At 39.7% G+C, this 22,729-nt stretch overlaps 1 protein-coding gene across 1 annotated transcript in view; it reads right to left on the bottom strand.

Moving 5' to 3' along the window:
• Nucleotides 1–22,729, bottom strand: part of LOC111184682 (uncharacterized) — a 334,205-nt gene that overhangs the window by 270,925 nt on the left and 40,551 nt on the right. The window contains 2 exon segments of the mRNA XM_089909095.1: nucleotides 11,308–11,406; nucleotides 14,577–22,727. Of these exon segments, the coding sequence (XP_089765221.1) occupies nucleotides 22,546–22,727 (182 nt within the window). The 3' untranslated portion in view covers nucleotides 11,308–11,406; nucleotides 14,577–22,545.

Here is a 22,729-nt window from a genome sequence, read left to right as displayed (position 1 = left end):
TAAATGTTTGCTAAATAAAAATTTTAAGAATTTAGTACATCTATTTTTAAACATCAACATAATTAAACTCCTTGGAGTTTTTAAAGATTTTCCTACAGTTCTATCAGAGTTCTAGGAACACACTAGACATGTAATAAACACTGCTTCCTAACTGACTCATTTCAAATATTTATTGAATACCTGTATGGTTATTCAAAATTAACTGAACACTTCTGAAATTTATTTTCAGTGCCTAAGTTTTATATGAACTTTCTGTCAAACCAATTTATTAAAAAGCCTTCATGGTTATTTCTTTACTCCTGCAGATGTTCATTATGCATCCTGCATGTCACCTGGCAGGGCTCAATCCTGCATCTAATTCATCTCAGACTCTGTGTAGCATCACACCATCAGTGGTGGAAATGGCAGCCTTGATGTGGTCCTTCATAGTCGCAGATCTGAGAGGGTGAAATAGTCAGAATACAAGGTTCAGGACACACCCCCAAAAGAAGAAGTCACTCAGTGTACAACCTGAGGCGTCAGGGGGGCCACTGCTCCTGAGATAGTTAGGGGCAAAGCTCTGTACTCTACACATGTTGGATTCCTTGACCCCTGGCAGTGTTACCTTTCATATGGTCTAAAATAGCCCTCTTATTTAAGGAACTTTACTCTGAGTTTTAAAAGTTATTGCTCTTTCTCCTTCTCAACATACTTACCCTATTTGAAGTATAATTCTTCCTGGCAGGAATAATTCTTTATAATATATAAAATAGACTGAGGTAGACAATGAGTTCCTTATGCTCACATTATCACCTTTAGTTCTTCTACTTGCTTGTTTCTTTCAAACATTTCTCACCTTCCCCATCTGAATTGCTCATTTTTAGGACTTCTCTCTGTCCATCTGCTCTTCTTGAGAAACAAGGTTCAGGTTAAAAGTCATTTTCCCAGTACATAGAGTTTGCCATTCATCAGTGTCAACATAAGCATCAGCTTTGTGTCCAGTTCATCAAATTTTAACCTCTATCCCCTCTTTCTCAAATGAGCTACACTTTCCAAAAATCACCTACCAAGCTTCAGACTTTTCTGGCTGCCTCTGCTCACTGGCATTGGAAGGCTCTCCTAATACACTTCACCCAATGTCAGTTATGTGTTATTGTCTTCTTTCAGCAAAATATTTCTAAAGATGTTCAATAAGCCTGCACCTCACAACCTCTTCAATGCCTAGGACATCTGTCTCTCCAGAATGTGGTAGACATCTATATAGTCTCAGCCCTTGATTCTCGCAGTCTGTCTTCACCCATAGGTCAAAAAACCCATATTGTCCAGCACATCCATAACTCGCTTCATAGGTCATATTTCATCAAATCCTAAAAAAGATGCTGCACTAAAATCTAGTCAAATAATCTCCTGTTACTCTCTTCAGTCCCCTAACAAATCTATTGTACAAAGAATAGTACTCAGCATATCCAGAGAGTTGTTCATTTAGAAACACAACTATGGGCAAGATTATTATCTCCAATCCATTAGTGGCAAGCCCAAGAAATTCAAGAGACTAGAGAGGGGTTAACACATAAATTCCTTTCAGAAAAGTGATTTCCTTTATTTCATTGGCCTGAAGGCATCTCTTTTACTCCTCATTCCATAGAGGAGTAAAATCAATAAAGATCTCAGAGAAAACACAATTTTTTAGACAACAGAAGAAATGGAAAGACCTCAAAACAGAAGACCTCAGAGGTATTTTTCCAGAGTGTGTATTTCCCAGGCTGGTGTGGACATTCCTTCAATCACTAAAAGACAAAATTTGCACTTTGCTTGTCCTTAATCTGAACACAATCATCACCTTCATGTACCCAACAAACACATAGAGCTACATTCACCCTCCAACAAAAATAAAGCCATCCCTACCATGGGCTTCCCAAGGGTAGTTACCTACTCTTCCACTCACATTCCCACCATGTCACCTTTCCAAGCCCTCTGCTCTCCACGTTTAAGGGTGTGAGCAAGGAATAGGCAGGCTCTCACTTTTATCACCCTGACTTCCACCAGGATTAAAGATTCTATAATATAATTGAATGGTTCTTAGATTTGTGGAATGTCTGAATTCTGAAGGTAACTGGAGATTAGATGTTCAATAAATGTTACCTATTATTCCACTAAACTCTAAGCAAGGTCTGTATCTGAATTTTCTCATCAATATATCTCAGCACCCACCAGAGTATCTGGCACATAGTAGGTGCTCAATATCTATCTACTGAATTAATGAACAAATAAGTAAATGAATGATGAATAAATGAGAGATCACTTATTCCAAATATCTATTTTAAGGATGACAAATGCTATATAGCATTAATAACAGACACTTCATATTTACTGTCTTACAGCAGTCTTACTTTCATTCTTAAATAATATAAAACTAATTTAAATGACTTGCCCAGTTTCTCACAATTCTAATACCAAAATTTCAGTGCTCCTAATCTAAAAAAGAAAATGCCACAGTTGGGAAATCAGCTCCATCAAGAAGGTATTAAATATAATAATAGGGCTATAATAGGGCTATATGAATCTATATGAGCTTATAGGCACAAAGCCCAAAATCAACAGTATGTGTGATATATTAATAAACTATATAAATATTAATAAAAGATGTACTATAATTTAACTTAACATATGCACTATAATTTAGATGGTATTATGATACTCAAGCTTTTGATAATTCCTGAATGCATAATCAATATCACCTTGATATTGATAAGAGAATGCCAAGCTGATGACAATTTTGCTGGTTAGTCAGTGTTTGCATATTGATCATTTGTTTCAAATTAGCTGTAAAAGCAAGATGTCCTTTGGGAAAAGTACAAATAATGGGGTGATTAAAAACAAGGCGTTTTTATATCAGTAAGTGAAATACATATTTCTATTTCAAAATTGCGGTATTCAATTATTCAATGCACTGAATTCAATGCAGAAATCGATATACTCACTAAAGAGGAAAGTGGAGAATTTCAGCAATTATCCACCTATTGCAAAAGGGGAAATATATTTTGCTTATTCCATTAGATATCTCATACAAAACTAGGGGATGGTTTTGTTTCACCTGATCGGAGAAATAGTCTCAGTTTGCTCCTGAAAAGCTGGTAGTTACACATAATGAGTAATCTTTATTCCACAGTAAAACTTAATTTTAGTATGAGTCACTGGTCACCTATGTGTTACATTTATTACAAAATGCATTAATTTTTATTATATTACTAATATAATGCTACACTGTTACTCTATTATATTACTAATCAAAAATAAAAGAGCATATCAAATGAATATATTGGGCTTCCCTGGTGGCGCAGTGGTTGAGAGTCCGCCTGCCTGCCGATGCAGGGGACACGGGTTCGTGCCCCGGTCCGGGAAGATCTCACATGCCGCGGAGCGGCTGGGCCCGTGAGCCATGGCCACTGAGCCTGCGCGTCCAGAGCCTGTGCTCCGCAATGGGAGAGGCCACAACAGTGAGAGGCCCGCGTACAGCAAAAAAAAAAAAAAAAAAAAGGTAAAATGAATATATTGATCTAGAGAGAGGGAGGAAATACCATTGTTTATTCACCCAAATATTACATAATAAATATCATTTTTTGACTCTAAATACAAATGAATCTGACTAGACACAAAATGCCTTACTCCACTCCTTGCTGTCACATGGACTTTGAGAAGTCCACCATTTACATCATGAGAAATAAGGCCTACTTCATCCTGTTGTGAATCAAATACCAGCTGATGGACAAGCAACGAATCATTAACTTAGTCTTCTCTGAGTGAGGAAGAAACAGAGTGAGTGTGTTAACCCATCCACTTAAAAGGGAAATATTTTGAAGATTTTCAAAAGGAACCTTGAATCCCAAAAACAAATAAATGCAGATTTTGGGGAATCGTTTATAGGAAAAGGCTGGGTGTGTCTCCATTTTCCTTACTGATGACTGCAACCAATTAATTTAATCGGCAAAACTTGTTAGTAGGACAGAACTGGAAATAAATTTACTTATTCTGACAAGTTTTCTATTAGAGATATCAAGGAACAACTGATGTCTCTTGGAAATAACTAAAGACAACACCCTCTTTGGCATCAGCTGTGTGTTTTCTTTGGTTTGATTTTCCCTGGTTTTCCGTAGCAAACAGTATTTGCTTAAAGGCACCTCTCCCTGCTCTGCCTGACTATTCTTCATGGGAATCAGAGCTCCCTATCTGATGATAAATCTGGTTTCCTACAGCAAATGGAGTTGATACCCTGAGGCCTATGAGGCCTGTTCCCCCAAGGCAGTGAGTCTACTGAACAGATGAACCATAGAAACAGAAAATGTTTTCCATTTTCCAAACCAGAAAACCAGTAGGAAAGAAAAACCCTTGGTTCTGAGATTGTAAAAGTTGGTTCAGAGAACATCTGCTGCCTTCTAAAGAATATATTATGGAGGACACAATCTCTTTGTCTCAATGGACATCTCCCAAAGTCTATGCAGCAAAACCCCCAAAAAGCTGTGAGTGTGAGGACACAGTGCAGGGGTCTAATTCAGTTTCTATTTTGACATTCAAACAAAGAAATGTAGCTGTTTGGGAGAACTCTCCTAACTACAAAGGAACCATCTGGGACTAATTATGATATCCAGGCTTATTTAAAACCATCATTTCATTTGTATTTTGAGTTTCTAGTGTAGTTAATTAAGGTTTCCCCTATCCCTACCATACCGTAATCATACACACACACGTACACACACACACACAAAGCTTTTGCAGAGTTGTGTAAGGATTACCGCTATGAATAGCAGTGAGTTACAAAATTCTCCAGGACTTTTAATTTATTTATCAGTTTATTTATTTTATTTTTATTTATTTTTGGCTGCATTGGGTCTTTGTTGCTGCACATGGGCTTTCTCTAGTTGCGGCAAGCGGGGGCTACACTTTGTTGTGGTGTGCAGGCTTCTCATTGGGGTGGCTTCTCTTGTTATGGAGCACAGGCTTCAGTAGTTGTGGCACGCAGGCTTCAGTAGTTGTGGCTCATGGGCTCTAGAGCGCAGGCTCAGTAGTTGTGGCGCATGGGCTTAGTTGCTCCGCAGCATATGGGATCTTCCTGGACCAGGGATGGAACCCATGTCCCCTGCATTGGCAGGCAGATTCTTAACCACTGTGCCACCAGGAAAGTCCTCCAGGACTTTTTAAAACTGGAAGTCATTTTCCAAGTCTTCTTCAGCGGATAACAATAATAGTTCCAGCAATAATAGTTCCAGAACAAATTAGTGGTTTACATCATTAGAGCATTACATCTGGACACCACAAATGCAATGCACTCTTGTCCCTACAAGTGTATGAGCTTTTGCATTCAAGAAACACTCCAGATCCAGAAAAAGTGAGACCCTGCCCCTCCAGTCTATTGAAAACCCTTGTGGGAGCCATGAGGCCATAAAGAGTTTATATATCATCTCCTTCTCTCAAATAGTCAGAGACTGAACCAGATAAAATAAATCTTTTCTCTTGCAGGCTACTGGCCAGATGTAGAAGGCTCTGTGGTAGCATTCTTCCTTCCCATTCAGCTATATTTCAAACCTTCCCTTTCTGAGAGAATAGCTTCAAAGAGGCTTCAGAATTCTCTAAAATCCTTTTACTTCTTTTTTTCAGTTACAAACTGAAAACTGAATTTGGAAAGGAGGTAACGTGAGTTTCAGTGTATGATTATCTCTTAAATCATAAGGAAAGACAAGACACCTTACTAAAGGAACAGGAAGACTGTCATCCTCTTTTCCTATAGTTTCCTTTTCCCACAAAAGAGCTATAGTCAACATGCTGAGAAAAATCTAATGATCATGAGATTTGTGAATAAGTTTTTTGATTCTACCCTTCTTTCCTGCTGGCCATTTCTCTACCCCAGAGTCTGGTGAACCAGGAGAAGGAGGGAAAAGAACAACTTGACTACTTGTGGATCTCTGGCAAAAGGTTTAATGTAGGACAAGGTTCAACCTAATTTCTAAAATAAATTTTTCAAATATTACTGGTACAAACTCTGTCTGTTCCCCATTACCATAGATACCAGGAATTAACTGTAATTTTGCTTCCATTTGATTCCCCGTAGGGACAAAACCACAGTTTTAATGCCAACACATGCACATTCTAACATTACAGTAAACGTTTTTCTGACGCATTTACAGATTCACCAAAAAAAAGAGAGATAAACTGAAACATTTGGCTAAGGCTTAGTTACTTTGCTGAGAATCAGTAATATTTCAGAAAGTGGTACAATGTTGAAATTACAAAATCCATTCTTTAAAAACCCTCAGGTTAGAGTTTGAGTTACTAGAAAAAGAAAGAAATGCAAATTGTTTATTGTTTTCACATGTACAGTAAATTCAGAAAATTGTACTTCTTTCAAGAACCATATGGTAGAGAGAGACTTTCTTTTCATCAGGGGTGGTTTTGCTTATTGTGCCAAGAGCTAAAAAGATGTTTTTAATAACCAAAGCCAGTTTGTCATACAATCTGTCTGGATCTTGCTTGTAAGAGATGAAGATCCCTTGGGTAGGAAATAGAGGGTGATGGGGGAGTTGTCTGAGATAGAAAAGTTGTGCAAGAAACACAATCCAAAGGGAAGATCTTTAACTCATGGTTGATCGAAAAACTGGTTTGCATATTTCACTGCGGAACCATAGGAGGTTACTGAGGCTCCTTTCGTAAATGTAACCATGTTCTTCATGAGCGGAAATGTGACAATGAATTGAGTGCTGAAAACATGTCCCCTAAATACCCAAGTTTGGTGCAAGTGAAGGATTCACCCAACAGCAGTCTGAGAGGGCCTCAGAGAGAAGATGACTGCTCTTTGAAAATGACTTTGAATCAAGGGAAGGCCAGAACCCTGCCTCAGAGGCTAGGAAAAAAGCATTCTTAGGAATGAGAGTGATCCTGGGAGGATCACACAGATGTGTTTCCCCAGACCTGTGTTTAAAAAAAGGACACATCAAAAACTAGTGCCAGACCATTATAAAGTGTTCATGGTTCATGATGAAATAAGAAAATTAAGGAAAGTGTAGTGCATTTTTCATAAAGTTAAATAAGCTCACTGTAAAGGTCAGTTCTTTATTATAAGAGTATATCCTTCCTACAGTTCTCAAGTTAAAACATGCTTCAATATATTACATTGAACCACAGGAAATTGCCAATATTCAACTGTTTTTGACCTACAAAAATGGCAATTTCCTTGGTTTCAATCTAACATTAAATGATGATGATTGGATATGGGAGCTTATAATGGCTTTCTGTGGCAAAATATAGACCTGGTAACCATATGTCAGTACCCAGATTTATTTTTTTAAATTTTCTATTCCATAAAATCCATATAACTATAAATTGCTATTAGAGAGTGTCTCGATCAGCAGGCTTCTAGATTTTGACTACTGTAAAATAAAACAAAACAAAACACAATTTTTTAAAAAAAGGAAAGCAGACCCAGATGCTGAGTAGAATGTTAAGGACACTGGAAGCTAGCTTCATAGGAAGGAGAGGCTGGAAGTCCTGAGTCTTGGGACACCAGGAGCATCATAAAGACATATGAGGCAGGACTCAGGGCTAAGAAAGACTTTCCAAGCCCTGCGCCAGCCTGATCAGGAAAGGAAATTGCTGATTATTGTCATTCATATTCCTCCAATGGAAGGACGCAGAAGTTGATCCTCCACTGGAAAGCAAAGGTAAAAATCTATTTGGTAACTTGGTAAAAAAGGAGTTCCAGAAAGTAAGGTGTAGTTCCTGCCAGTAGTAGAGATTAAGAAATTAATGCAGTCCTCTGGTTCTTACAAAAGATACCTGCCCAATGTCAAAAAAGTGGGAAGCAGCCTCATAGCACAGGGAGATCAGCTCAGTGCTTTGTGACCATCTAGAGGGGTGGGATAGGGTGGGTGGGAGGGAGATGCAAGAGGGAGGAGATATGGGGACATATGTATATGTATAGCTCGTTCACTTTGTTATAAAGCAGAAAATAACACACCGTTGCAAAGCAATTATACTCCAATAAAGATGTTTAAAAAAATAATTAAAAAAAATTTTTTTTTTAAAGCAAAAAAAAAGGGTATCTTTATTGGCCTTGCCAACCACCACTCAAGCATAACTGACTGGCCCACAGTGGGCCAAATAGGATTCTCTCTGAATGGGAATTTGAATTTATGGAAGGTGAGCTAGAAGGTCCTGAGGACTGGAGTCTGAGCCTGCTATTTTGGAATGGGCACAATGAAGCTATGTGCAAACAGAGAAGTGAAGAGAGAAAAAGTGAAGCAAACATACAGAAGTGATGAGAGATCTTGAGAAAGAGGTGGAAAAAACAAGGCAGAAAAAGTAGCTCGCTTGGTTCCAAACTATATCCCAGTTCTAGGGCCAGTCACTCAAGAAGACCTAGCTGGGTCTTGGGATCCAGACACTTGGGATCCATGAGATACCCCTGAGACTAATTTTCCTTTACTTAAGCCAGTGTGGGGGAGTTTCTGAGTCCTGTAAAGAAAAGATTCCAGTTGAATTGTAAAGTGATCCATTTAGTGGGAGAAGAAACTGGATTATAATCAGAACTACCTGAGAGTAATAGCAACCTGCCTATATATTCCTCCTTTTATATCTCTTCTCTTCCATATATGGTTCACCCTTTGCCTTTTCTTTCCTCTTACGTGGCAGGTGTGATAATTCAGCAGTGCATGTAACTTGTAATTTGGAAATGCTTCTAACCTTGATGACAAGTCAATAAACTTTGGCTGCATAACAAACCACTCCAAGCCATAGTGGCTGAAAACGACCAAATTTTAGCCATAATTCTGCAGGTGGGCAATTAGGCTGACTTCAGCTTGGCAGTTCTTCAGGTCTCAGCCAGGCTCACTAGACATCTGTGGTCAGCTGCTGGGACAGCTCGGCACTGGCTAGTTTAGGGTGACCTCTGCTCAGATGGCTTCTCTCTCTTCCAGGTGGTCTCTCGCCCTCTAGCAAGCTTTGCCCCCGTGATTATTTACTTGGCAGATGAACAGTGTTCCAGGAGAACAGGTAGATCCTTAGGCTCAGAATCGACCCAGCAACACTTCTGCTGCATTCCAAAATACATCATCAGGCTAGCCCAGATTCAAATGCTGGGGAAATATACTCCACCTCTTAAGGTAAGCAACTGCACAGTTACATCACAAGTGATGCAGATAAAGAGAAAGGAATGATAGTGGCCATTTTGCAAAAAGTCCACCACAGGTGGCCTCCCAGGCCTAGGGTAGGGTCTATTAACAAAAGAGATGTGGAATGGTGCTTAGTCCATCTCTGCCCTAAGGCCCCAGAAGAAAAGCTATTTTCCATTTCCCTACTGGCTTCCTCCTGTCATATACAGAGTCATAGGACAGAGAGGACCAAATTCAGGGCGTGGGCTCACAAAGCCGAACTGTGGACTGGGATGGTTGCAAGCCTGAAGCCTAGAGTCTGGAAAGCCTTAGACAGCTGGTTTTAATAGTCTAAGAGAAGACTCTATCCAAAGAACAGCACTGCAAACTCTGTCAGGGTGGAGATGGTACATTGTGACCATGGCAATTTAAAAGTATCTCTTCAGGGACTTCTGTGGTGGCACAGTGGTTAAGAATCCGCCTGCCAATACAGGGGACATGGGTTCGAGCCCTGGTCCGGGAATATGCCACATGGAGCAACTAAGCCTGTGTGCCGCAACTACTGAGCCTGCATGCCACAACTACTGAAGCCCACGCGCCTAGAGCCTGTACTCTGCAACAAGAGAAGCCACGGCAATGATAAGCCCATGCATCACAACGAAGAGTGGCCCCTGCTCGCTGCAACTAGAGAAAGCCCACACGCAGCAACAAAAACCCAGTGCAGCCATAAATAAATAAATTAATTAATTAATTAAAAAAGTAAAAATAAAACGCCAGCACCAAAATGGAAAAAAAAGTATCTCTTTAACTATAAACTTCCAGTTATAAGATGAATAAGTTCTGGGGATCTAATGTACATGTTTATTATAACTAATAATACTGTATTGTATACTTGAAAGTTGCTTAGTGATTGCATCTTCAATGATCTCACCACAAAAAAGATATGGTAATTACGCTACACTACAAAGGTGTTAGCTAACACTATGGTGGTAATCATTTTGCAATATGTAAGTGTATCAAATCAATAGGTTGTACACTCTAAACTTACAAAATACTATATGTCAATTATATATCAATAAAGCTGAGATAAAAAAAGAAAATCAAAGTATAAAAAACAGTATCTCTTTGGTGTGCTATTTCAATTGACATTCCTTGGCTACAAAGATGGAAGAGTGCATCTTCCTTAAGCACCTCTCCCATTCTTGCATGGACTCACAGTCTTTCCAGAGCCACTAACACAAACTTTACTCATCCAGGCTACCAGTACCAAGGAGACCAGCAACAATGATTTGAGTGACACAGAGGATGGAGCAGCAGAAAATGTCTTACTGTCACATCTAACAGAACCTAAGAACAAAACAAACTAGACAAGATAACTTAGTAACTTCAGTGAGCTGTGGATCCTAAATAACATCCCAAATGCAAGTTTGTACATGAACAGCAAAAACCTTTGAAAATTTTATGATTTTCCAGACACAACAACAGGAAACATTAATGGACACTTGGGGATAAGCAATTAGCAGTCAGAAAATGCCCTGCATGTAGACTGGCATTTACCTGAAGTAATTTGAAAGACTCCAAATTTCCCAGAATTAGCTTGCCACAAAACTGAAATTTTTCATCGTTAGAGTAACTCCTTCTGTGACTTAGAGTCTACAAGAAACCACTATAGAAATATAAATGTGTTTCAGATATATTTGAAAATAGAAGTCACGGATTCAATAACAATTTATCATTTTTCTATTAGAGTTCAAATCCTGAGCAAAAGAAGAATTTAAAAGGCTTGATGAAAAAAAGTTGATGGGACAGAGGAAGAACTCAGGAACCTCAGGTAGCCAGGGGTTTACATAAAGACACAGGGTACAGAAGGGGTAGAAAGAAGAGTCTTGCAATGACTTTGTGTCCTTCAATAGTTTGCCTGGAGCCCGTCTTGTGGAGAATGATGGAGACTGGGAAGGGGAGGAGGAGTGCACAGGGAGGGAGAGGACTCTACCCAGACACTTGGCGTTTCCTTTTGGGTCCAGTTTCATGTCAAGATTTCCTACTGCTACTGTGACAAATCACCACAAACTTAGTGGCTTAAAACTCATATTTATTATCTTATAGTTCTGGAGGTCAGAAGTCCTAAAATCAAAGTGACAGCAGGGTGGTATTCCTTCTAGAGCCTCTACAGGAGAATTTATTTCCTTACCTTTTCCACTTCTTAAGGCCACTTGCATTCTTTGGTTTCTGATTGTCTCCTGTCTCCCTCTTTCTCTTATAAGAACTTTGGCAGTTACATTGGGTCCACCTGGATAAAAGAGAGTAAGTTCCCCATCTCAAGACCCTTAACTTAATCACATCTGCAAAGTCCCTTTTGCCACGAAAGCTAACACATTCACAGATTCCAGGGGTTCGGACATGGACAGCTTCGTGGAAGGGGCATTATTCTGTTCACCCCAGGGTCCATATCAAACACACACACCAAGAGTTTAGGAATTATATATCCTTCCCCTAGAAGTAAGTATAATTAGGAGTAATGAGAAACAGAAGCTGAAATCCTGGGAGATTGTGCATAAAGAGTCAGCTTGAAGTGTCAGTGATGGATAAGGATGTTGTATGGAGCCTGTGGCAGGCTGCTCTTAGTGAATCACAATGAAAACCCTTAGGATTTTGAAGCAGAACCACGCTATCCTGTGCAAATAACTACTCTCCTTTTGAGAAACAGCTTTTGGCTTTCTACTTGACCTTAGTAGACCTGAACACTTGACCATGGGCCACCAAGTTACCATGTGACCTGAAGTGCCCATCATGAAGTAGACAGTCTGACTCACCAAGCCCATAAAGCTAGGCATGTACAGCTGCGGCATTCCATCATCAAGTAAAAGTGGTAGATAGAAAGCAGGCTCAATAAGGTCTTGAAGGCACAAGTCAGCTGCATGAGAAAGTTGCTGAGATGCCCATGCCCCCACTCTTGATAACTGCCTTCTCTCTCAACCCACACCTATGGCCTTGTGGGGAGTTCTCTATGAACAGTTAACTGAAAAAGAAAAAACTCAGGCTTGGTTTACAGATGGTTCTACTTAATATGTGCAGGCAGAACCTGAAAGTGGGTGGCTATAGCACTATAGCCCTATGCTGGGATGGCCTTCATGAACCGTGGTAAAGGGAAATCCTCCCTGTAGACAGAACTTTGAATGATGTACCTGGCTGTTCATTTTTCCTGGTAGGAAAAATAACCAGAGGTATGGGTCTACAATAATTCTTGAGGTATGGTTAATGGTTTGGCTGGGTGGTCAAGGAATTAGATGAAACACAATTGGAAAATTGGTAACATAAAGATCTGGAGAAGTATTGGATAAACATCTCTAAATGGGCACAGAATGCAAAATGTTTTGTGTCCCATGTGTATGCTCACCAAAGTGTGACCTCAACAGAGAGGGATTTTAATAGTTGAGTGGATAGGATGAGATATTCTGGGACTGTCGGTGAACTTCTTTCTCCATCTACTTCTGTTATTGTCAAATGGGCTCAAATATAATGGCCATATTGGCAGGGATAGAGGTAATGCATGAACCTAGTAAAATGGACTTCTACCCATCAAGGCTTATCTGAATACAGCACTGCTGAGTACTCAATCTTTCAGCAGCAGAGACCAAAACTGAGCCCCTAAAATGTCACCATTCCCTAGGGACAATCAGCCAGATACCTGATGGTGAACTGATTACATTACCACTTCTGTCATGAAAGGAGCTGCACTTTGTTCTCACTGGATAAGCACTTACCATAGGCATGGATTTCTCTTCCCTGCCCACAATGCTTCTGCCATTGTCTGTGGCCTTACAGAATTCCTTATCCACCATCATGGTATAATACAGCATTGCTTCCAGCCAAGCATTTCACAGCAAATGAAGTGCAACCAATAGGCCCATCCCCATGGAATTCACTGGTCTTCCCATGATGCTCATCATCCTGAAGTAGCTGACTTGATAGAACAATGGAATGGCTTTTTGAACACTCAGTTATAGTGCCAGATAGTTGACAGTACCTTTCAAAGCTATGGCAATATGGACCAGGAGGTAGTATATAACCTGACAACAGATGTACAGTCCTGTTTCTCCCATAACCAGGATTCATGAATCTAGGAATCAAGGAATAGAAATAGGAATAGCAGCTCTCACTAATACCTCTAGTGATTGACTAACAAAGTGTTTGCTTTCCATCTCTGCAACTTCAGGCTCGGCTGATTTGGAGGCTGTAGTTCCCCAAAGAGCAATGCTTTCAGCAAGAGACAAAACAGTGATTCCATTAACCGGAAATTGAGACTTTCACATAGCCACTTTGGGGTCCTTATGTCTATGAATCGACTGGCAAAAGAAAAGGGTTACTGGGGGCAATTTTGTCCAGAGGACATTTGTAACGTCTAGAGACATTTTTTGTTGTTGTTGTTATAATTGCAGGAGGAGAGTGAACTAGTACCTGGTGGTTAGACGTCAAGGATGTGGCTAAACATCGTACAATGCACAGAACAGCCCACTACAACAAAGAATTATCTAGCCCAAAATGCCAATAGTATGGAAATCCTGGATTGCTCAAATCATCCTGGTGATTGATCCTCACTATCAAGAGGAAATTGGGTTGCTACCGCACAGTGGGGGCAGAGGGAAACCCTGGGAGAGCCTTTCAGCATTCCTTTGTTATGTGATTAAAGTCAATGGAAAACTAAAACAAGTCAATTCATGCAAGACTACTAATGGTCCAGAAACTTCAGGAATAAATGTTTAGGTTACCTCACCAGGAGAGGAACTCCAACCAGCAGAAGGCGGCAATTATAAATACCAGCTAGACCATGTAACTAAGTGCAGAAATGAGAAGTATGGTAGTTGTATTTCTTCCTTATTTTGATATGAATTTATCATATCAAAATACTATACACTAAACAAATACTTTTATTTTCTTTTCTACTCCCATTTCCTGAGCAACTAACATAAGATATCTGGATAATTGTTAACCTTATATCTCAGTATTTAAGTTACAGGATAACAAAGGGGGAGTTTGAATAACTTAAGAATGAACATGATCGAAAACACAAAAGGGAATTAGTATCCACTTAGGGGGGAAAGGGTTAGCATATTTTCAGTTGTACGTAGGGTAGTTGTATCAGGTTAGGCAGAAGTATGACTTTGTTAATGTATTTATTTTTAAAATAAGTATAGTTTACAGAGATGTATATGGGTGGTAAGGTGACAATGGGCAGACTATGGTGGTTTTGTAATACATCAGTATATCTAGGCTGAACCATGTTTCCTAGCATTCTCTTCTCTGTATGTTTCTGGTTATGGTGAACCATATCTGAGAGACCTATTTGCATGAGATTTAGAAGGTGGAAGTGAAGCAGCAGCCATATTATATTTAACCTTCAAAAGGTGGAGTCAGGTACATTTTTAGCTCAAGCACATTATCATTGATCTGCTGGTTTACCTTGTTGGCCACAGGGCAGCACCCAGGCCTGCAGCTGCTCCACCTTCTCCTGGGATCCTCCTTCAACATCTTCCTGAGACATTTGTTTAGCTCTGTAAAAAAGGGCACTATTTTATAAAGATGAAGGCAGTGAAAACTGACACAGGTCCCAGTTCATTCTCATGATCCTGGCTCCTCTTTGTGGATTCTAGCTTGTCCTTGCTCTCCCCCACTTTACATCCATCTTCCCTTCCCAATTGTTTGCTATGCAGACTTCAAGCTTTAGCATGTGATATGAATACAACAGGCCCAGAGAGACTATTTAACCAGCATCCACAGTTGTGTATAATGTCAAATCTCTGTAAAAACCCCATACACACACACACAATTTATACAGGTCTCTTCCATGGCCCTAGAAGGGTCCTTAGCATTACATTCTCATGAAAGTATGTTTTTGAAAAAGTTGTAAAAATAAACTATTTCAAACTCAGTCAACTCTTAAAATTTTTGTTATTGTTTTCTCTAAATAGATAATCAGCTTTATGCCTAATTTATAGTTATAATTTTATATTCATTTTCCTAAAGAGGGTCTTCTAAATAGTGCTTCAAAATCTGCATCTGTCCCTGCAGAGGTTTTCCTGCACTCGAGGTCAGTTCAGAATTGATCTCCCTGAAACCAGATCAGAAAACCCTTTTGCAGCTGCAGGGTGAAATAGACGCAAACTGCAAACAAATGGAGGAGGCTGGCAAGTCCTGAGTTCTAACCACAAGGCATTTAAACATGAAGTGAACTCATTTCAGTCTGCATTAAGGAAAACATCACTGTAAGAAGGGGCTGTAATGGAAAATCAGGCTCAGTCTTGGGAACATGCACATCCTCAACAAGAAGTGGGATGGAATCGAGGGCACAGGAGCTGCAGAAAGGGGGGAAAGACTAATCAAGGTTAGAACATTTAATCCAAATCTCCACAAGCATAATCTCCTGGACCTTGGATCCTCCAAAAAGCAGAAAAATTTGTAACACATAAAGAGATTTTCAGAACTCACTGAAATGATTCATTGAAGTAGGAACAAGAGTATGCCTTGTTTAAGGAGAAGAACTGAGACTACTGAGTAGGTTTCTAAATCCAATGCCTCACATAAATGTGACAACAAACTCTTAAGGCCAAAGATGAGCTTTGCTCAGAATGCCATTGCTGGATAAAAATGAACACTTTATCACTGTAATAGGGTTGGAAATAAAATTTAGCTTCTTAAAAACTGTGATAATATGCATTCTACAGTTAAGTATTTTACTAAGAACACAAAAATTTCTTTGTTTCATATTTCCTAAGCTTTTCTGTGATAACTTTTGAAGAGCTAGTATGCATCTTTTACAGCCTAAACATATAGACTTTTTAAACATCTTTCAAGTTTTTTTAACATTGTAAAACCACATTCATCTTACATATGTACCAGATGGATGGATAAAGGAAAGAGAGAGAGTGATGGGTCAATAGATGAAGAGATGTTATTTTAAACCTGACTGCAGTTTAATCCAGGTAGATTAAAAAGAAAGAATTCTGAAGAGGCAGAAAGGCTCTTTTCCTTAAGAGCTACACCATATATTATTCTCTAACTTTCAGCAAAAGTCTGTGACACTCGTGTCAATGTCAGACAGCAGCTCCAGGAACTGAGAGCAATGGGAGAAGGTGAGGCCACCGAGGGGGTGTCTGAAAATCAAAAGAGGCAAGAAATCAGAACTAGAAGAAACAACAAGAATACAAGTCACTACTGCTCATGCCACGAATCCACCTTCCTGCTGAATTCCCAGCTATCTTGGGGAACAGACTTATTTCTCATATTAAGGAGACTCAAGCCACTCTATTAGGGGAGTAAACTAAAGGATGATTCCAGAGGGTTTGGGGACATCCAGGTGGCCACCATCAGGGTTACATGTGTTACAAAATAATAAACATTAGAACAACTAAATTTGACTACCAACATTTGTCCTATTTTTCCTTCATAAAATATCAGAAGGTCCAAACCACATTTTAAATTCCATTTATTTGGAACTAGAGGTTTTGCTCTTTCGGTCCTTATAAAATGTTGTTGATCTCATCTCAGTAACTGAAAGTATCATATAGCAAACATTGCAAGTTCTACCATAAAGAGAGGAATCTGAAATAAAGACAGATTGTCCCAAAGAGTTACAGGAAAACTGGATCTGTTCATTTCATTACCGTCTAACTCTTAAAGGTGAGGTCATGAAAACCACGAGCAGGGATAGAGACAGAAGGGACAGCTGTTCAGTATTCTCCCTGGAAGGCTGTTCCTTCTATGTGTCTCCACTGAAGAAGCACAAGTACCTTCTCCACCCCATCCCCAGAAGAAAATCTATAACACAGAGGACCTTGTTCCACCAATTTTCTCCCCTCTCTGGAGTATATATTTTTAACCTTTCTCTACACCCTGGACTCTATATCCTTCCTTCCAGTCCAGGGGTTCCCAACTATAGAGGTAATCAACTTTATGGGATGCCCATACAACTTGTTGGCAATGATTGTTTATACTATCTGCATAAATCAGAGAATAGTCAAGGGCTGCCCTATAATAACACACTCTCACATTCCAATATGCTTTTTTAAGTAAGAAAGCCTCAGTTTGTTACCTGGGAATTGTCTGTAGCCTGTAGCTACCTATTTCTGTTACCCATGGACCATTATGCAGCAGGGATCTCAGAAGACTACCAGGCTATAGGGCCCTGAAAATTGGTGCACAGAGTAACAACATATGGGCATGTTTATGGGAGAGTATTACACATGTGAACATCATCGTTCATAATGTCACAGGAGGCCAAAAAAAATCCACCACAACCTCAGAACTGCTAACTTACCCTACAACATAACTCAAGTTTCTTCTATCTTACTAAAATGTTTTAAATTCTTTCTGAAAAACTGCTAGCTATAAAAAATTGCAACAAATAAATTTTAATTTTTCTAAACCTCTGTACAAGTCTGATTCCCAACAGGAAGCAGGCACCCTCAAAATAGGATAATTTAAGGAGGGTTTATTTACAAAGAAACCATTACGCAGGTCCCAGTAGGGTACAGGAGATCCATAAGCGACAATGCAGTAACCTGGGGCTACTATCAATGGCGTTGTTATCACCTCTGAGTTCAAAGAGACAAGGGAATAAGAAATTACTGAAAGCCAGGAGAGAGTCACGTGTAGGAGGCCATGTTAAAAGAGGCAGTGCTCTTCAGAGAAGGGATACAACCAGTCCAAGGTATTCCCTCCAGGAGAAAACTGGGGCAATAAATACCCAGAGTATCTCTAATCTCTCTTTTTCCATGAAGTTTGATGTTCATCAATGACCTCCTTTTGATCAATCCAAGGAATAAACACTTCTTAAGTTCTTTTCCTACTTGATCTGTCTCCAGAATTTGACGTAACTGACTACTCCCCTCATCCTGAAAGCCTTTTTCCCTTTAATTTCTAAGACAATGTCCTTCTCTTGGTTTGCCTTTCTTCTCCGATTGCTCCTACTCTAGCTCCTTTACAGAGTTCTCTTTCTCATCCTACTCCGTAAATAATGGCATTCCCCAGAGATCCATTATCAAACTACCCTTTCTCCTTGGCTGATCTCGTTCATTTCTCCATCACCACTACAACCTTGTTTTCAACCTTCCCCCTATGACCACTACTGCTTGTCTTAGTTTGGGTTTCCTGAGAAGCAGATCCCAAGACAAGGATTTGAATGCAAGCAGTTTATTTTGGAGGTGATGCCAGGAAACATCATTAGGGGAGCAGGAAATAAGACAGGGCAAAGAAGGGAGTTAATAAAATGAACATTATCAAGCAAAGATGCCCCAATGGGCAAAAGAGCATAGTCTTTGAGGAGCTCCAGGAAATGGTGTAAACACTCTAGTTATTCCAGTCGAGGGGAAAATGAGCTGGGGTATTTATACACAACTCCTGAGAGTCATTATATGAAGGTTACTCCCAGGGGACATTAATTCCTCAGCACTTCCAGCCTGCCATGAACACAGGCAGAGCAGCCTCTGAGGGCAGTTACTGAAGAAGGAGAGATGGGCCAAGATGCACTGAAATGGTAAGGTGCAAAGGTGGACTCTGACAGCTGCTACTACATTTCCAAATTTCTATTTCTAGTCCAGACCTCTTCATTGTACCCCATATCCATACATTCAACCACCTACTTGGACCTCTACTACAGGACCTGCCTACAGGAATCTCCCATTTCCCACTCCCACCCTCACCTGTTTCTCCCTGATTGCAGAGATCGGCATCACCTTCCACCAGCACCCAAAATAAGTTATCTACCAGTCATTTGTGACTTGCCACCTGGTCACCATGTCTTATTGAACCAACCTCTGAATCCTCCAAAATCCTCTCAATGGCCTCTCCATTAACTCAAGTCATGATTCTAAGTCTTTACTTGAGCACAGTGATCTGTTTCCTCTCTCCATTTCCAGCTGCATCTCTCTTTCACTCTCCAAATACATTGTATGTGCCAACCCATATACATGTATTTATCATGTTCCCTGCACATGATAAGGTCCAATCTTTGCATATGTGTTTCCTTCTGCCATATCTGTCCTTTTCCATGTTACCTGTCTGGTTAACTGCTACTCATGTCAAACATCACTTTCTTTGCCATATTTTTCCAGACCTCCCAGGAAGACAGACATCTCTTAGGCTGTGCTCCTGCATCACTAACAATTATAGGACAATAATCACATATATACTAGGTTAATAATAAAAGTACCCATTGGAATAGTGTCAGTTTTTTACCTAAAAGTCAGAACATACCAGAAGTGATACAAAAATACAGATACCTGATGGACAAACATACAATTGTTCATGATAATATTCAACATTAGATACGAAGACCAAAGACCTTCTTTTAATAGGTCTCTTCTTCAGTCAAGGGCTCTCTTCTTAAGTCATGAACAGACTCAGCTCCGAGTCCACCATGATGGCTCAGGTAAGGTCTTTTTTACACCAGAACTAGATCATTTATTATTATTATTAAGATAAATAAGTATTCCAATGGACTGTCTAGCCAAATCTACCATAGAATACCATTAATAAACATAACTAATCTGATTAACACTCTACCCTTCAGCCCCTTAAGGCTGCTCTGCTGCTATTTGACCCCGGCCACTCCAGGATCCCAGCTTCCCTATGAGACTAAGTGGAATCCTTAGTTCAAGGATAGCACCTCTTACCTTCACCCATAGACTACAGAGGACAGTTACTGGAACACTTTTCAAAAATGCTGATACCATGTTCCCAATGTGTTTCTCAGTGCTATGACAAAAGGAGTATCCTCTGGTCCTTCACAGAGGAAAATAGTTATAAGGATGGAGAACAGGTTATACATGATAAATCCATTCCTATATCCCAATTTTCTAAGTTTAAATTTTTTTTTCTCCATAGTATACCAAGAAATTTCTGGCCTATTTTATTTTGTGTCTGTCACTGTTGAGTTTCAGACTGTAAGCAACCAACTGAGAAAACTGTTAGAAATACTCCCAGCTGCTCAAACCACCACAATTAATCCAAAATCTGGTAAGAGAACCTATCTCAAAAGATTCAGCCTGATCTAAAATTATACACCTCACTCTCTGAGCTAGCACCTCCAGAATCCATTCACAAATATATTCCCCAAGTCTTATGCTGCATAAATTAGCAAAACCTTGCAATTTTATTCTCCCATATTTAACTTTGCAATTGGTTCCCTGGAATATGCTAGAATATGACACTAATTGTCTAGAGGCATTGAGGAAAATGGGCAAGGTAACTGTCTCTGATGAGGTCATCACAGGACCTTCAAGCAAGGCAAGAATCATTTTATCTCAGAGAGGATGATTCTGCTAGCAAGAAAAACTTAATGGAGTTTGGGATTCAATATACCTTAAGTTGTCTAAATTCTCCCAACAGTTACCATTCCTATTTCAGTCTCCTTCTATTTTGAAACAAATGTTCTCTTGTATATGTAGGAGACCTGGTAAGGCTGTGAATTCCACATGTAATGCAGTTTACCAATTTGCAGGATCAGACCTGTGTCTGATTTCCAACTATGTCAGCCCTTTGACAAGAGGTAAGAGATCCTTGCAGATCAGTTATAGAAACTCCCTGGATTTTTTTTAACCATGCCTTGAGCTGTGAATTTAAAATCCCGGGCTATCATTTTCTTTCTGTAAACCCTCCAGCACAGCTAGAAAGAGCTAGCCTACCTTACAGGATTACCACCATACCTAAGGTGACTATATACCCCAGTTTGCCTGGAGCCATCCCGTTTATGTCTGTTATCTTAGAATGGTCAATGACATTCACTTTTACTTTCAGAAGTGTCCCAGCTTGAACAGTAAATTATGTTGACCCTTCATGTACTTACAGCCTCTCACAGCAACCCCAGTGGACACTCAAAGCAACCACAATGAAAATTTCTTTATGGAATGGCATGGGCTCTCAGTTTCCATCCTCTAATGCTAACAAAGTCCCCTATAATTTTAAGCTAAACAGAGTCAGATAATCAATCCTAGATTCCCATTTTCTTGAGGGTGTGCTCCCTGCAACCATCTTTGGTACAAATAAGTACATAAATTAAGATTCTTAGTTGCAGGCTACAGAATCTACTCCAGGTATTAAAACAGAAAGGATGTAAATCAAATACACTTCAATTAAAAAAAACAGAAAGGAATTCACTACAGACTAATAGGAGCTTACAGAATTCTGAGAGGGCTGCAACCAAATCTACATTCACAGCCAAGAATACTGCAGCCAAAAGAAATGTCCAACATGAGACTGTTTTATCAGAAATCCCACAGTCATGACCAGTCACACTTGGCATCAAAGATGAGACTAGACTATAGACCCATCACCACAGCTGCCCAGAGGATCCAATTTCTCTGTGCATGACCCCCTATCTTGCATTGTTCTCAACTGCTTTCGAGGTTTTGTGCAGGGTATCTTAGTAGAACCTAGCTCATGTGTGAAACCCTAGTTAGGGAAATGCAATGTAGTTTTTACACATAAGATCTCTTTAACACAGAAGGCATACTAGAGAAGCTTTGGTGAGGATGCAGAGTGAGCCATTCTTCAGTATCTGCCAAGAACTGAAAAGGATTATGGGGAAATCCATGTGAAAGAAAATGGTTATAAGAAGATGAGTGGTGGTTCCAGAATTTCTTTAGGGAATGCTATCTCACTGGAAGGGGACTTGGAGATGTATTTGCATAGTAAGCAAATTGTTTTTATTTAGCTTAGTTGTTTATTTTAAGTGGTACCTAGGAGAGCTGATGGAAGTCTAAATCAGACGCACGAGGCAAGTCTTGGCACCACAATGAAATAAGAAAGGTAAGATACTGCCAAGACTATTATTGCTCCTTCAGAAACTGAACTGGGCTACCTCTGAATAGCAAAGAAAAAGACAAGAATGCCCTTGAATAAAGTGTTCCACCATATTGACAGGAGTCTTCCCTCAACAGTTCTGTGACAGAGAAAAAAAAGACTATTTTTTAAAACAAAATTGGGATATAACTTCTGAGAAATGCAAACTATGTTACAAAATACTTTAAATTCTGAACTTCCAGATAACCTTATATTTATCATTTCTATATTTATCACATCCAAACTGACAAAGGCAAGGAAGACCAAGTGTGTTTTCTCTTCTTTATATTGTATCATTCTTTTTTTTGGGGGGGGGGTCCCTAACTTGAAATATTCTTTTACTTTCAAGACACCTTGGGGCAGCAATCATATTTATCTCCGTGGGATTCCTGAGATACCTTTATCATTGCTCCAAGTCTATCTAAGAAGGCCAGTGGATGTTCCAAAATGTATTCTTTGCATGTATTTCCTTTAAAAAAAGAAAATCAAGCCTTTTGGTGAAAATCTTATATCACAAGTCAAACAGCACACAACAGGAACACCTCCTTTCAGAGCCTATCGTGGACTTCCTGAGGAAGAGGGACCTGTGCTGTTAAACATAAATTTTGCAGATCTGTTGGCTTCTCAGTTCATAGCATTCGACTCCCTGGCTCCTCAGCAGCTCCTTCTCTTCTGATGCATCTCGAGCTTTCAACTGGCAGAAGTGAGCCGGAGAGGCGATGAAATCATAGTGCCAGTCCAGATAGCACAGGTAGATGAGCATGTGCAGGGCAGGA

This window comes from Delphinapterus leucas, chromosome 3, assembly GCF_059928025.1.
Source record: "Delphinapterus leucas isolate spDelLeu-1000000601 "Yukka" chromosome 3, BTC_Dleu_Yukka2, whole genome shotgun sequence".
In the NCBI taxonomy this organism is placed as follows: Eukaryota; Metazoa; Chordata; class Mammalia; order Artiodactyla; family Monodontidae; genus Delphinapterus; species Delphinapterus leucas.
This window is presented reverse-complemented; position numbering and strand designations above follow the sequence as displayed.